Genomic DNA, 13074 nt, shown 5'->3' with positions numbered 1-13074 from the left:
ATATATATATTTGACAATTGTTTATAGTTGAAAAAGTGGATCGATTGTTAGTAACCTGAAATAATTGTTTAATCGATAAAGGGTCTGATATGTCCATCTACTATTGATAATTATTTAAAAATGTCCGACATTATACTATCCGGACATAAAACCCCTCACTGTTACACTATTAAACAAAAATACCCCTAATTAGACGGCATAGACACGTGGCGTAACCTTAAAGCTGAAGAGAATCCGGTTCTTTTAATAACCCAACCCGCTCCTACCCACATAATTGACCCACCCTTCTAAAACTAAAAACACGGCTCAGAATCCTAATTTCGTCCCACCCTTAATAGAGAAAAATCGTCCTCTCTCTATTACTCAAAGTTCGTAAATCCAAAACTCAAGATTCGGTCTCAAAGGTTCGTCTCCTCTCTATTACTCAAAATTCGTAATTCCAAAACTCAAGATTCAGTCTCAAAGGTGGGTTCAATGTCCGATTCAACTGCTACATCAAAGAGGAGGTGCCATTGTGGGGAGATTGCCAAGAACTTCAAATCAACCAAAGCTCAAAATCCTGGAAGGAGATTCTATAAGTGTGCTAAACCTGAAGTAAGTTTTAATTTTGCTTGTGATTCATAATTTGAAGGTATGATACAAATTTCGTAATTGGTTGTTTTTTTAGAATGAGTCGTGCGGATATTGGGAATGGCAAGACGAAGCCTACCCGGACAGAGCGTTGATAGAAATCAACAAGTTGCAGTGCAAATTAGATGCTGCTAATGTGACAATCAATATGTTGATCAGTTTTTGGATACGTGCAAAGTTGAAAGGGACAAATTGCTGGAAAAGGTTGATGTATTAGAGGCTGTAAAAAATATTGAAGTGAATAAATCAAGGGAGATGAAAAAGAAATTGTTGAAGATGAAGATGTTTGTTTTGATATCGTTTGCACTGTTTGTTAGCTTTGTTGCGGCAATGATGATGAAGTAATGCATTAGTTAAGAACAATTTCGAACAAGTTATTGTGAACAAATTATCGTGTTTGATGAAGTTAAATGTTGTTGATGAAATGTATTGTGTAGTGCCTACTAAAATGTGTAGTTGGTATTGTGTATTGTGCCTACTGAAATATATTGTGTCTTGTGTAGTGCCTACTGAAATGTATTTTTGATGAAGTTTAATGTTGTTGATGAAGTTATGAAAATATTTATACTTTGTGTAAGGCCTACTGATTTGTAATGCGTTTTCATGTTGCATTGTTACTTAAAAACTATATCATTTCAACACAGTTTACTGCACTATCTGGAACAAGTTATTGTGAATTCTAGTCAATAAACACCTAAACCTGTATCATTTCAGAACTACAGCACTGTTAAGATCATTTCAACACAGTTTTACTACACTATCTGGAACAAGTTATTGTGAATTCTAGTTGATGTGTAAACACCTAAACCTGTATCATTTCAAAACTACAGCATTGTTAAGACCAAAAGATCACAGAACGTAAGAATGTAGATACGTGCAAACTTAAAAGGGACAATTGACGGAATAAATACTAGTCAATAAGCATTTAAGTACGGTTATTACAGTAGTTACATCACCAAAAGATTACCTAATGGATGAATGAATGTCATATTATAACAACAAAAACTTATACAACAAAGTCATAATATGATATCCAATCCCAGTACCAATATTAACAAGTTTGCAGCAAAGTTTGCAGTTAATACATCCCAACAAAACACAAAAAAAGTTCAGTTTGGTCATCATTTTCCTTTCCTTGGCCTAAGCTTCCCAATCCTCTGTTGCCCTTGTTTTTCTAACTGATTTGCAGTTGTAGCAAGTTTTCCTTTCCAGCTTAAAGATGGTGGTGAGTATGGAAGGTTTGTCGGATCACTCACACCAGTGTGATCACCAGCGAAGGTGATTGACCTTGTGTCAGTGGGTATTGGTACCTTCTGTCTCATCTTAAGCTTTGTATTGACTTCATATCACTCTTGGACTCAGTACAACATCTTGATCAATCTCCACATCCTTGCTTGATTGGCCAATACTCCTAACTCCGGGTGTAGGCATGAACCTAAAGTCATTGTCTTGACTTGGTTGACTGATTGGAAGGGCTGAACAGTTAATTTCTTCTTTAGTTTCTTCATCTATCAAAGTTCATGGCCTCTTTGTTTGTTGTTTTCCCTTTCCCTTTGGTTGCTGAAAGAAAATCCAAGTTAGAAAAATATAATAAGTTCAAATTTCAGTAAATAAATATTCAAATTAGATTTTACCTGTCCACAAGTCCTAGCATTGTGGGTTGTCTCTCCATATTTGCTACAAGTCATAACTCTTCCTTTTCTGGATTGTGACCACAATCCTTGCCTTTTAATGGCCTCATCCTTCTGCCTATCTCACTTAACTTTAGGCCTGCCAGCCAACTTCACCAACTCAGGTGGTTCCATTACTTGTGATGGGTCAATCTTCCAAAAAAATTCTCCTCTTAGAGGTTGTAACTTGTGTTTATAAGTGAGTAGAAATGCCTCCTTGCTATACCACCAGTTCTTTTCTGTCAAAGGATCACCCATGTTATGAAGTACAGCTTTAATAACATGTGGACATGGGATTCCTGTAAGATCCCACTGCCTACAGGTGCACTTCTTCACAGCCATATTCACACAATGCTTATCACCTCCTTCTGACACTTCATAGCCATTTTCTCCATTTGCATTAACTCTATAAGCGGATTGAGCAATTTGCATGTACTCACTGTACAACTCCATGGTTTTTGGACTAAAGTCATGTCTCCAACTCCTCACTTCATCTCCATGTTCTCTTAACATGTTCATCACTTTGATTCTAATGTCCTCCAACATCTTTATTATTGGCTTATGCCTTGCTTCCAAAATCCACTTGTTGAAGGATTCAGTCAAGTTGTTATCAACTGACTGATTCTTGCACACTGTGTCCAGATAAGCTCTACACCAAGTCTGAGGTGGGTACCTCAACAAACCAGTTGCTGCATCCTTGTTCAATTCCCCTAAATTCTTCAGTTGGTCCTTGAATTCCTCCTCATAAGTAGACCATGCACACCACCAAAGTAATTTTTTGCTTTCACCAGTATTGTATATCTTGCACCAGTTAGCCTCAATATGTCTAACACAATATCTATGTTGTGATTGAGGAAGGACAGTTCTAACAGCATCAATCAATCCCTATGACAGTTACAGAAACATACAGTCACTTAGACTATTTCATGAACAACAAAAAGACAGAATTAAAGATAGAATTAGATGCAGACCATGGACAGAACTATAATTGCAAAACTGAAGAAAAACATACATAGAAATAGACAGAATGATGATGAACAGACATAAAAACAGACAGAAATATAGGACAGAAATATAGGACAGAAATAGAAAAAGACAGAAATATAGGACAGAAATAGAAAAAGACAGAAATAGATTGACATATGAATACCTTTTGCATGTCTGACATGAAGGTAATTCCTTCCCCATCCTTGAGGTCTAGAGAATATTGAAGCAACTGCAAAAACCAATTCCATGTATTCTTTGTCTCTTTATCAACAATTGCCCAAGCCAAAGGGTAGAAATATTCTGTGAATCTTGTCCAACAGCCACTAGCAGTTGGCCCTTAGCTTTCCCCTTTAAGAAAGTGCCATCTAGACCAATAAAAGGTCTCAACCCTAGCTTGAAATCCATCTTTAAAGCTTGAAAGCAAATACATCCTCAAGAATCTTCTTCTCCCTTCTTCAAATGCATTCTTTGAAAGATTTATAACCACATCACTGCCTGGATTACTATCTCTCAATTCAGTTGCATAAGCTTCAAATTTGTTATACTCATCATTAAAACTACCATCTAAGTTTTCCAAGAGCATTCTCTTTGCTCTCTTACACTTTCCATGACTAATATTTAGTTCAAAAACCCTCTTCAAATCTGCCATCATCTCCTTTACCTTATACTTAGGATTATCCTGTAATTAAGCTTGAAATACTGTGTAATAGTACTGAAATCAACTGTATTGTTATCGTAAGAAACACCACAACTGTGTTCTGTATTTAAGGTCTTGATCTTAACCCCACCATTCCTCTCTTTAGATATCAAACACAAAAAGGGACAACCAAATATATCACATTTATACCTAAGCCTTATTTTGCCACTCTTCAACAACTCTAATTTTTTCTTGTTTGTCAAAGCATACAACTTCATACATTTCCTAGCTTCTGGTACGTCCTTAAAGTTCATACCCTTATACAACTCTTTGTACTCATTAAGTTCTTCAGTTATCTCCCTCTTTTTTTGTACTTTCAATGTTTTCAATTCTTCAGAATCATAACTTTCTAATTCAGAAATAGAGTCAGATTCTAAGTCACTTAAGATATAGTCAGTACCAGCCTCATCCTCATGGGTGTATGATTCTTTATGGTGTACAATATCAGGGATACCATGAATAGGGGGCTCATATTCATCCACAGCATAAATGCTAATAACATTATATTCATCACATATTAAGCCAAGTAATTGTCTAATCCCAACATCCCCATCAATCTTATAAAATTTGCCAGAAGGACAAGCAACAATAAGCTGATGAACCCCTACAAACCCTAGCTCATTTATATATTTATTCACTATGTCTATATATGAAAGTAAGTCTGAGTCATAACCTGTTCAAGTGTGCACCAGTTTCTTTGTGTATAAGACCTCAAATTGTGTAACCCAATCACCACCATAATTGAATATTATATCTATTAACACCATCTCCAATAACCTACAAATATAGCTAATAAGTCCAGTTAGTAAAGAATAAAGAAACCAGTAAAAAGGCAGAACTAAAATGGGAATAATTAAATTAAAAAATCAGCTAAGAGTAGGGGTCCCCCTTCACACATAAAAGAGCACATTTAGCTCTGTCATACCACCAATGAAGGTGGTCCTACTCACAGAATACTTTAATACCAAAAGGTCACACAATTGGGGACAACTTCACTTAATAAATAAAGAAGAAGTTCATATCTTGAGACCACACCACATAAAGGTCCACTTTCAGGCCCACTCCACAATAAATTAACTAAAAATCATTGAACGTGGTCCTACACACATAGTACTATAATCAGAAAGTAACAAAATTAGGGACAAATTTACCTATTAAACGACAAAAAAAGCTCAGAATATTGGGACGAAGAAATACCCTAAACCAGCTACCAAAACCAAAACCATGTCGGGACCAAAAATAACTTCAGATCGGGACCATATCAATAATAAAGCAGACAAAAAATATGAATATAATACTGAAAGTACAAAAATAAATGTATGGATGTCGATTAAACACAACAAATCAAAACCCTAGGCGAAAACCCCTAAAAAAATAGAAAACACATAAAATACTGAGCAAAAAAGAGTTAAAACAAGAAAAGCGAAGCATTTTCATGGAGAAAAATATTACCTTTACAGCATTTGCGATGGAAATTTAACAATTTTTCTTCTGTGGACTGTGTCTTCTAGAGAGAGTGAAAGAGAAGAAAAAAGAACTGTGTTTTTAGGTTAGGTTCTAAGCCGAGTTTTTAGTTTTAGAAGGGTGGGTCAATTATATAGGTCGGAGCGGGTTAGGTTATTAAAAGAACCGGATTCTCTTCAGCTTTAAGGTTACGCCACGTGTCTATGCCGTCCAATTAGGGGTATTTTTGTTTAATAGTGTAACGGTGAGGGGTTTTATGTCCCGATAGTATAACGAAGAATATTTTTAAACATTTGCCAATAGTAGAGGGACATATCAGACCCTTTATCGATTAAACAATTATTTCAGGTTACTAACAATCGATTCACTTTTTCAACTATAAACCTTATGAAAAATGAACATATATAAAAAAAAAAAAAAAGAATAAATTAAGATAGAAAACTTATTGATAATTATAGCCTTTCTTCCGTATGAGCATACAATTTGCCAGAAACAAAGAACAAAAATTGAACAATGTGATTGAGAGAATAATTGAATAGTTTTTCGATAAGGATATAAGATATGGAATAGGGTGTTTAAATAGTAATCTCATTCGTAATCATTTGCCTTGTCTCGCTCCTATCCGTTACTGTCATTTAATATATTAATTATGTGTTACATCATTGATTTGTATGGAGTAATGATGGAAAATCCCGTATAAAACGAGATTGATTGATTCTTATGTTTAGTTCCGAGGCTAACAGGCACAATACGAATTTGTACAATCCCAGAGGTGTTTCACATATCATCTTTACACATCACTATTTACTTTGTTGATACGTGTCGTCATTTAATGGTCCTATGTGGCGAGTCTATTTTTCACTAATACACATGACATGTAGTGGCACATTAAAAAGAAGATAATTGCGGCGGTTTTCTTTACATATAAGGGGGGTTTCAAACTGCCATAATATGCACTTTGGTGAATTAACGGCGGTTTTAGAAACTGTCATAATTTCGTCCACTACAAGCTAAAAATGCAATTTTCAAAAACTGCCATAAATGCAAATGATATATAACGACGATTTGTTTTGCAGTTATGCACATCCATAATTGTAGTCTAGGTACCACTTATAACTTGCTTATGGGTGTTGTAAACCACCCGAATTGATAAATTTAATTTATTATAATAATTAATTCTATTTTGCATTTTTCTTCATTCTACTCTTACATACAACTAGTCCAATGCTCGAAACTTATTTTCTCTTTATAATTGTTGCCACACGTATAAAAGATTGATTAACTAAATAAAATATTCATCAGACATCAAATTTAAAATGCATAAGCACTCCAAACTTAAGGGATATTAGCTCCCCATGTGATTTGGTGCTTTCTAATCCAAGCCATTTGGTGAATTAGTTTCTGTTGCTATCGTCCTTTATTATCCTAACGTTTATTACCCTTTTCACTACTTTGCATGTTGGCCCTTTTTTTCTTACAACTTTTTTTCTTTTGGTAAGAAAATTCAGGTAGATCCTAGACTAATTTATATTTATATATATAAATATAAGTTGGGAACTAAAAAGGTGATGTGGCATACTTCTTTGACCAATATGACAATTTCTTTTTTTTCTCAAAATTTTAAACTTTTTCCTTATTTTCTATAAAAGAAAACTGTCAAAAATATCTTTGTCTTCATTACTACTCCATTTATTTCTATTCATCAAATCATATTTCATCTCTCTTTCTTCCCGTTTTCTTTATCCTTATTATTACTCCATTTATTCCTTTTGCTCAAATCTCTCTTTCTTCCTCACTTTTCTTCCGTTTTTTCTTCTCATTATTTTTCTTCTTCTCATTATTACTCTATTTATTTATTTTTCCTCAAATCCTTCTCCTCTTTCTATGTTTTCATTTTCTTAGAATGTGTTTTTTTTTATCTCTCTTTAAAATCCAAAGCCCTTAAGATAGGCAGGAGTCTGAGAAGAAGCAAGTGTCGGAGAAACCTTTCGATGATAAAACTGTAGTAGAGAAGTAGCCGAAGGCAGTGAATACGTACTTCAAATATGTTGAGACTGGTAGTTAGTTGTAGTGGTGTAGGTGTGTGTCCAGCTGTAAATGAGTTGTCATTAGTGTAAGATTAAGTTAAGAAGTTAGTTAGTTAGTTACATGTATAAATACTTCATTTCTAGATGCTTCTGTGATTGAGCTTTTGATTCAATGAGAATTCATTCTTCTCCCTCTCTCACTCGGTCATTTCCTCTCAATGCATCTCCATGGCTGACCTCCATTAACATGATATCAGAGCATAGGTGAAGCTCCTGTACCCAGCAATTAGGAGAAGGTTGATGCGAAGAGAAGCTGAGTAAAATTCTCGAATTGAGCTCAATTCCAGCTCGATTTCACTCTGTGTTTGAATCTGTGATCTACAGAGATAATTCCTCTGTAATTCGATTTCAGTTGTTGTCATTTCGTTGTTATTGATCCCTACAATGGCTGCTGACGGAACTTCCTCTACTCCAGCTACTCCAGCTGCTCCTACACCAGATCAGAATATAGATCTGGTTCATCACCATCATCCACTCTACATTCACCTATCTGATACACAAGGTACAGTTCTCATCTCAATTCAACTTCAAGGTCCTGAGAATTATTCACTGTGGAGTAGATCTATGAAGATTGTTTTGCATGGTAAAAACAAGCTAGGTTTTGTGCTAGGAACATGTAGAAAATATATGTTTGATCCTAGTTTACACGAGCCATGGGATAGGTGTAATGCTATTGTGCTGGCCTGGATAATGAACACTGTAGCTCCAAATCTGCTTAGTTCTGTGATATACGCCTCTGATGCTCACAAGGTTTGGAAAGATCTTCGTGAGAGATTTGATAAAGTCAATGCATCTAGATCCTTCTACTTACACAAGGAAATTGGGAAACTAACACAAGGTCTACTGTCAGTGTCTGAATATTTTTCAAAATTGAGAGAGTTGCGGGATGAATATGGGGCTTTAGTTCCTCCTCCTTCATGTGGTTGTCCAGAATCTAGGAAAAATGCAGAACATTATTAACTTGGAAAGTTGTATCAATTTCTTACTGGCCTAAATGATACCTTTGATAATGTCAAGGATCAGATCCTCATGACTAGACCAGTACCTAATATAAATCAGGCATATGCAATGATCATTAATGTGGAAAGTCAGAGAAGGAACAATGTTGCTGTTGGTGTTAGTGACCCTACAGCCCTGCTGAGTAATAAATCTCCTACTGGTGGTCACAATTGTGGCTATAAGCCCAGAAACAACCTTGGAAAGTCCTCCCTTCAATGTGACTTCTGCCATCTTAAAGGTCACACTAGAGAAAACTGTTACAAACTTCATGGCTACCTCACTGATTTTAGAGGCAGGAAAGGAGGAGGAAGTACTCTTGACTCCAAAGGTACATATGCACACACTGCTAGCATAGCATCTGATTCACCTCAACAAGGAAAAGCTACTAATGTGGTCCCAACATATGGTTCAGCAACTGATAGCTCTCCAGCAACAACAGGTGTCTCTTCAGCACCTTTCTTTACTCAGGATCAATACAATCAAATCTTGCAAATGCTGAACAAAGGAAAGCAGGTTGATACTATGGCTAACTCTGCAACAATGAATATTATAGGTCTATAACAGCCCTCATGTCTCATCTAGTGAGTAATAATTGGATTATAGATATAGGTGCTACTAATCATATGGCACTACTGAGCAATATTAGAAAGCTATCAGATATTGATCAGAACTCGGTTCAACTTCCTAATGGTGACAAGGTTATAATCAGCCACACTAGTGATCTATTATTGTTTAAGGATAAATCAGTACATCATGTACTTTATATTCCAAATTTCAAGTTCAATCTGATGTTAGTGTCAAAAATCACAAAAGAGCTAAGATGTCTAGTGGCCTTCTTTCCTAATTTCTGCATATTTCAGGAGCTCTTCACTGGGAAGGTGATGGGGATTGGTAAAGAGGAGCATGGCCTCTACATTCTGAAGCACAAAGAACAAGATATTCCCAAGTAGCTTCCAGATTCTAGGCCATTTCATTCAAGTTCCTTTGTAAATACTACTAGTAGTGAATTTCAAACAAATAATGCTAGTATTGAAAATAAGAATACATCTGAGTGTCCAGATGAGACTGTTTTATGGCATAAGAGGTTGGGTCATGTACCACTAAGGGTTCTAAAAAGGATAGAAAGTTTACCAAATGTTCAATTGAAGGATCATTTCTGAACAGTTTGTCATGTTGCTAAGCACACCAGAATTCCTTTTTCTTCCAGTAATGCATGTTTAATTAATGCATTTGATCTCATACATGCTGATGTTTGGGGGCCATACAGAGTACCTACTCACAATGGTAGGAGGTATTTTATGACTTTAGTGGATGACTACTCAAGGTTTATCTGGCTTTTCCTGATGAATGACAAGGCAGAATCTATTGTGATTCTGAAAAACTTCCTGGTATTAGTCAAAAATCAGTTTCACTGTAGTATCAAGTGTTTAAGGTCAGACAATGGCACAGAATTCTTTAACAATCAGGTAACAGGACTTCTACAAGAACATGGCATAGTCCATCAAAGTTCTTGTGTATACACTCCTCAACAGAATGGCAGAGTTGAAAGAAGACATAGATCTATTCTTGATATGGCTAGAGCCTTAAGGTTTCAGGCTTGTGTCCCTTTAAAATTTTGGGGAGAGTATGTTACTACTGCTGTGTACATTCTGAATAGGTTGCCCACTATTGTATTGAAGGGTGTATCTCCTTTTGAAAGACTATTTCACGGGTCTCCTTCCTTACAACATCTCAGAGTCTTTGGGAGTCTGTGTTATGCAACCAACTTGAAGAAAACTGATAAGTTCTGCCCTAGAGATATTCCTGCTGTTCATCTAGGCTATTCCTCTAGTCAAAAGGGCTATGTTCTGTATGATCTGAGCTCCAAACTCTTATTTGTTAGCAGGGACACTGTGTTCAGAGAAGATATCTTTCCATTCAAACACCTACATACAACTCCATCTCCCTTGTTCCCAGTTCTAGAGTTCAGAGATGTTGAATGTCCTAATCTGTCCTCTCCTGATGTCTTCACTCAATCTTCCTCTCCATCTTCTCCTCAACCTCCCTTGAATGTTCCTCCTAGTTCTCCCTTTCCCTCTCCACTCTCTTCTGATCATTCTCCCTCTTCATCTTCTACTTCTCATTCTTCCTCTCTTCCTTCACCTACTCATGCTGATTTAAGAAGATCTTCTAGAGTGTCTAAACCTCCTATATGGATGGAAGATTATATTGTGATGCCTAAGCCCTCTTCCTGTGCTTACCCAATCTCACAGTGTGTATCCTATGAGTCAATCTCATCCACCTGTAGGGCATCACTTGCAGCTTATTCAGCTGTCACTGAACCAAGGACTTATGATGAGGCCAAGACAGATCCCAGGTGGATTGAGGCTATGAAGGCTGAGATTTCAGCCTTAGAAACTAATCAGACTTGGACTATTGTTGATCTTCCTCCAGGTAAGACTCCTATAGGATGCAAATGGGTCTTTAAAGTGAAGTACAAGTCTACTGGTGAAGTGGAAAGGTATAAGGCTAGACTAGTTGCCAAAGGATATAGTCATCTTGAAGGCCTGGATTACAAGGAGACATTCTCTCCTGTTGCTAAAATGGTGACTGTTAGGTTTGTGGTGGCTTTGGCTGCAGCATCTGGGTGGTATATTTTTCAGATGGATGTCCACAATGCTTTTCTTCAAGGTGATCTTCTTGAAGAGGTGTACATGCACATTCCAGATGGCTTTGCCAGCCAGGGGGAGTTACAGAAGGTTTGCAGACTTCATAAGTCATTGTATGGGCTCAAACAAGCTCCCAAACAGTGGAACTTGAAGCTGACCAGTGCACTGACTGACATGGGCTTTGTTCGGTCACACTATGACTATTCTCTGTTCACATACAAGGCAGGTTGTGATCTTGTAGTAGTGCTGGTATATGTGGATGATCTGCTAGTGACAGGAACTAGCTTAGCACTTATTCAACAAGTAAGGAAAGATCTACAAGCCAGATTTAAGATGAAAGATCTGGGAGAGCTGAAGTTTTTTCTTGGCATTGAGTTCTTGAGATCCAAGGAAGGAATCTTGATGAATCAAAAAAAGTATGCACTTGAGCTAGTTTCTGAAATAGGATTAGCAGGCAGTAAAACAGCTGCCACCCCTCTAGAGTTCAATCACAAGCTGTCCTCTGTAGAACTAGACAAGTTTCTGCACACTAATGAAACTTTAATTAACAAAGAATTAGAAGATAGAAGCAGCTACCAAAGGTTGATTGGTAGACTGTTATACCTAACCATGACTAGGCCTGATATTGCATTTGTAGTTCAGGTACTTAGCCAATATATGCATGCTCCTAAGCAGTCTCACATGGATGCATCTATGAGAGTAGTTAGATACATTAAGGGTACTGCAGGACTTGGGTTGTTTATGCCAACAGATGGAAGCACAGAACTTTCAGCATTCTGTGACTCAGGTTGGGGAGCATGTGTAGAAACCAGGAAGTCAGTAACTGGCTATATGGTGAAGTTTGGGCAGGCCTTGGTGTCTTGGAAATCAAAGAAACAAAGTACTGTTTCCAGAAGTTCTGTTGAAGCAGAATTCAGAAGCATGGCATCAACTGTAGCTGAGATCACTTGGTTCTGTTTAAAGAGCTTGGAGTGAAGGTGAATCTGCCTGTGCAACTATTCTGCGACAGCAAAGCTGCAATTCAGATTGCAGCTCATCCCATTTTTCATGAGAGGACCAAGTTCTTTGATATTGACTGTCATTTTGTGAGAGAAAAAATTCAAGATGGGCAAATACAAACACAGCATATCGGAACTAAGGAGCAGCTAGCTGACTTGCTTACAAAAAGCTTATGCAAGCCACAACATGATTATTTGGTAGGCAAGCTGGGAATGAAGAACATATTTCATCCCTCAGCTTGAGGGGGAGTGTTGAGACTGGTAGTTAGTTGTAGTGGTGTAGGTGTGTGTCCAGCTGTAAATGAGCTGTCATTAGAGTCAGATTAAGTTAAGAAGTTAGTTAGTTAGTTAGTTACATGTATAAATACTTCATTTCTAGATGCTTCTGTGATTGAGCTTTTGATTCAATGAGAATTCATTCTTCTCCCTCTCTCACTCGCTCATTTTCTCTCAATGCATCTCCATGGCTGACCTCCATTAACAAAATATTATATTTTCGTCGTTGCCACCAACTTTTTGCCTTCTCTATTTTTTTTATTACTTTTTTTTGCTTTGTACATTTTCTTTTTCCTATTCTTATGCTTTGTGTTTGAGGCATTTATCTCCTTGAATTGTTGAAAATTGAAATGCTTAGCATGTTAGCCTCTGATGTTATATCTATTGTAATTTCACTGTTTAGTACTTTTAAGTTTGGTTATTTTTGAAGGTTGATTTTGTTAGATTTGGATTATTTTATTTTTTAAAGATATTATTGGAGCTGCTTCAAAATTAGCATTTTGAGGGGAGTTTTGGTTGAGCTGAATTTGTTTGTGATAAAATAAAAAACAAGCTTCGAACACAAGTCTAATTCCATAAAAAATAGAAAAGAATATTAAATAGTTTCTTATTTTTCTC

The 13074-nt window shown here is 36.5% G+C and overlaps 1 protein-coding gene across 1 annotated transcript; it reads right to left on the bottom strand.

The window, feature by feature from the left end:
- Nucleotides 2385–7897, bottom strand: LOC109235901. The gene is made up of 6 exons (XM_019402147.1): nt 7755–7897; nt 4674–4761; nt 4011–4541; nt 3676–3966; nt 3451–3516; nt 2385–3185 (listed from the first exon to the last, which is right to left on the bottom strand). The coding sequence occupies exons 1-6, from the start codon at nt 7895–7897 to the stop codon at nt 2385–2387; spliced, it is 1920 nt and encodes a 639-aa protein (XP_019257692.1).

This window comes from Nicotiana attenuata, chromosome 12, assembly GCF_001879085.1.
Source record: "Nicotiana attenuata strain UT chromosome 12, NIATTr2, whole genome shotgun sequence".
NCBI classification, from domain to species: domain Eukaryota; kingdom Viridiplantae; phylum Streptophyta; class Magnoliopsida; order Solanales; family Solanaceae; genus Nicotiana; species Nicotiana attenuata.
This window is presented reverse-complemented; position numbering and strand designations above follow the sequence as displayed.

Coding starts and splice junctions, on each gene's coding strand:
- LOC109235901 (XM_019402147.1), bottom strand. CDS start 7,897: ATGACAACAACTGAAATCGAATTACAGAGGAATTATCTCTGTAGATCA. Junction 4,762..7,754: donor AACCTTCTCCTAATTGCTGG/GTACAGGAGCTT, acceptor CTATATTTGTAG/GTTATTGGAGATGGTGTTAA. Junction 4,542..4,673: donor TCTTATACACAAAGAAACTG/GTGCACACTTGA, acceptor AAATTTTATAAG/ATTGATGGGGATGTTGGGAT.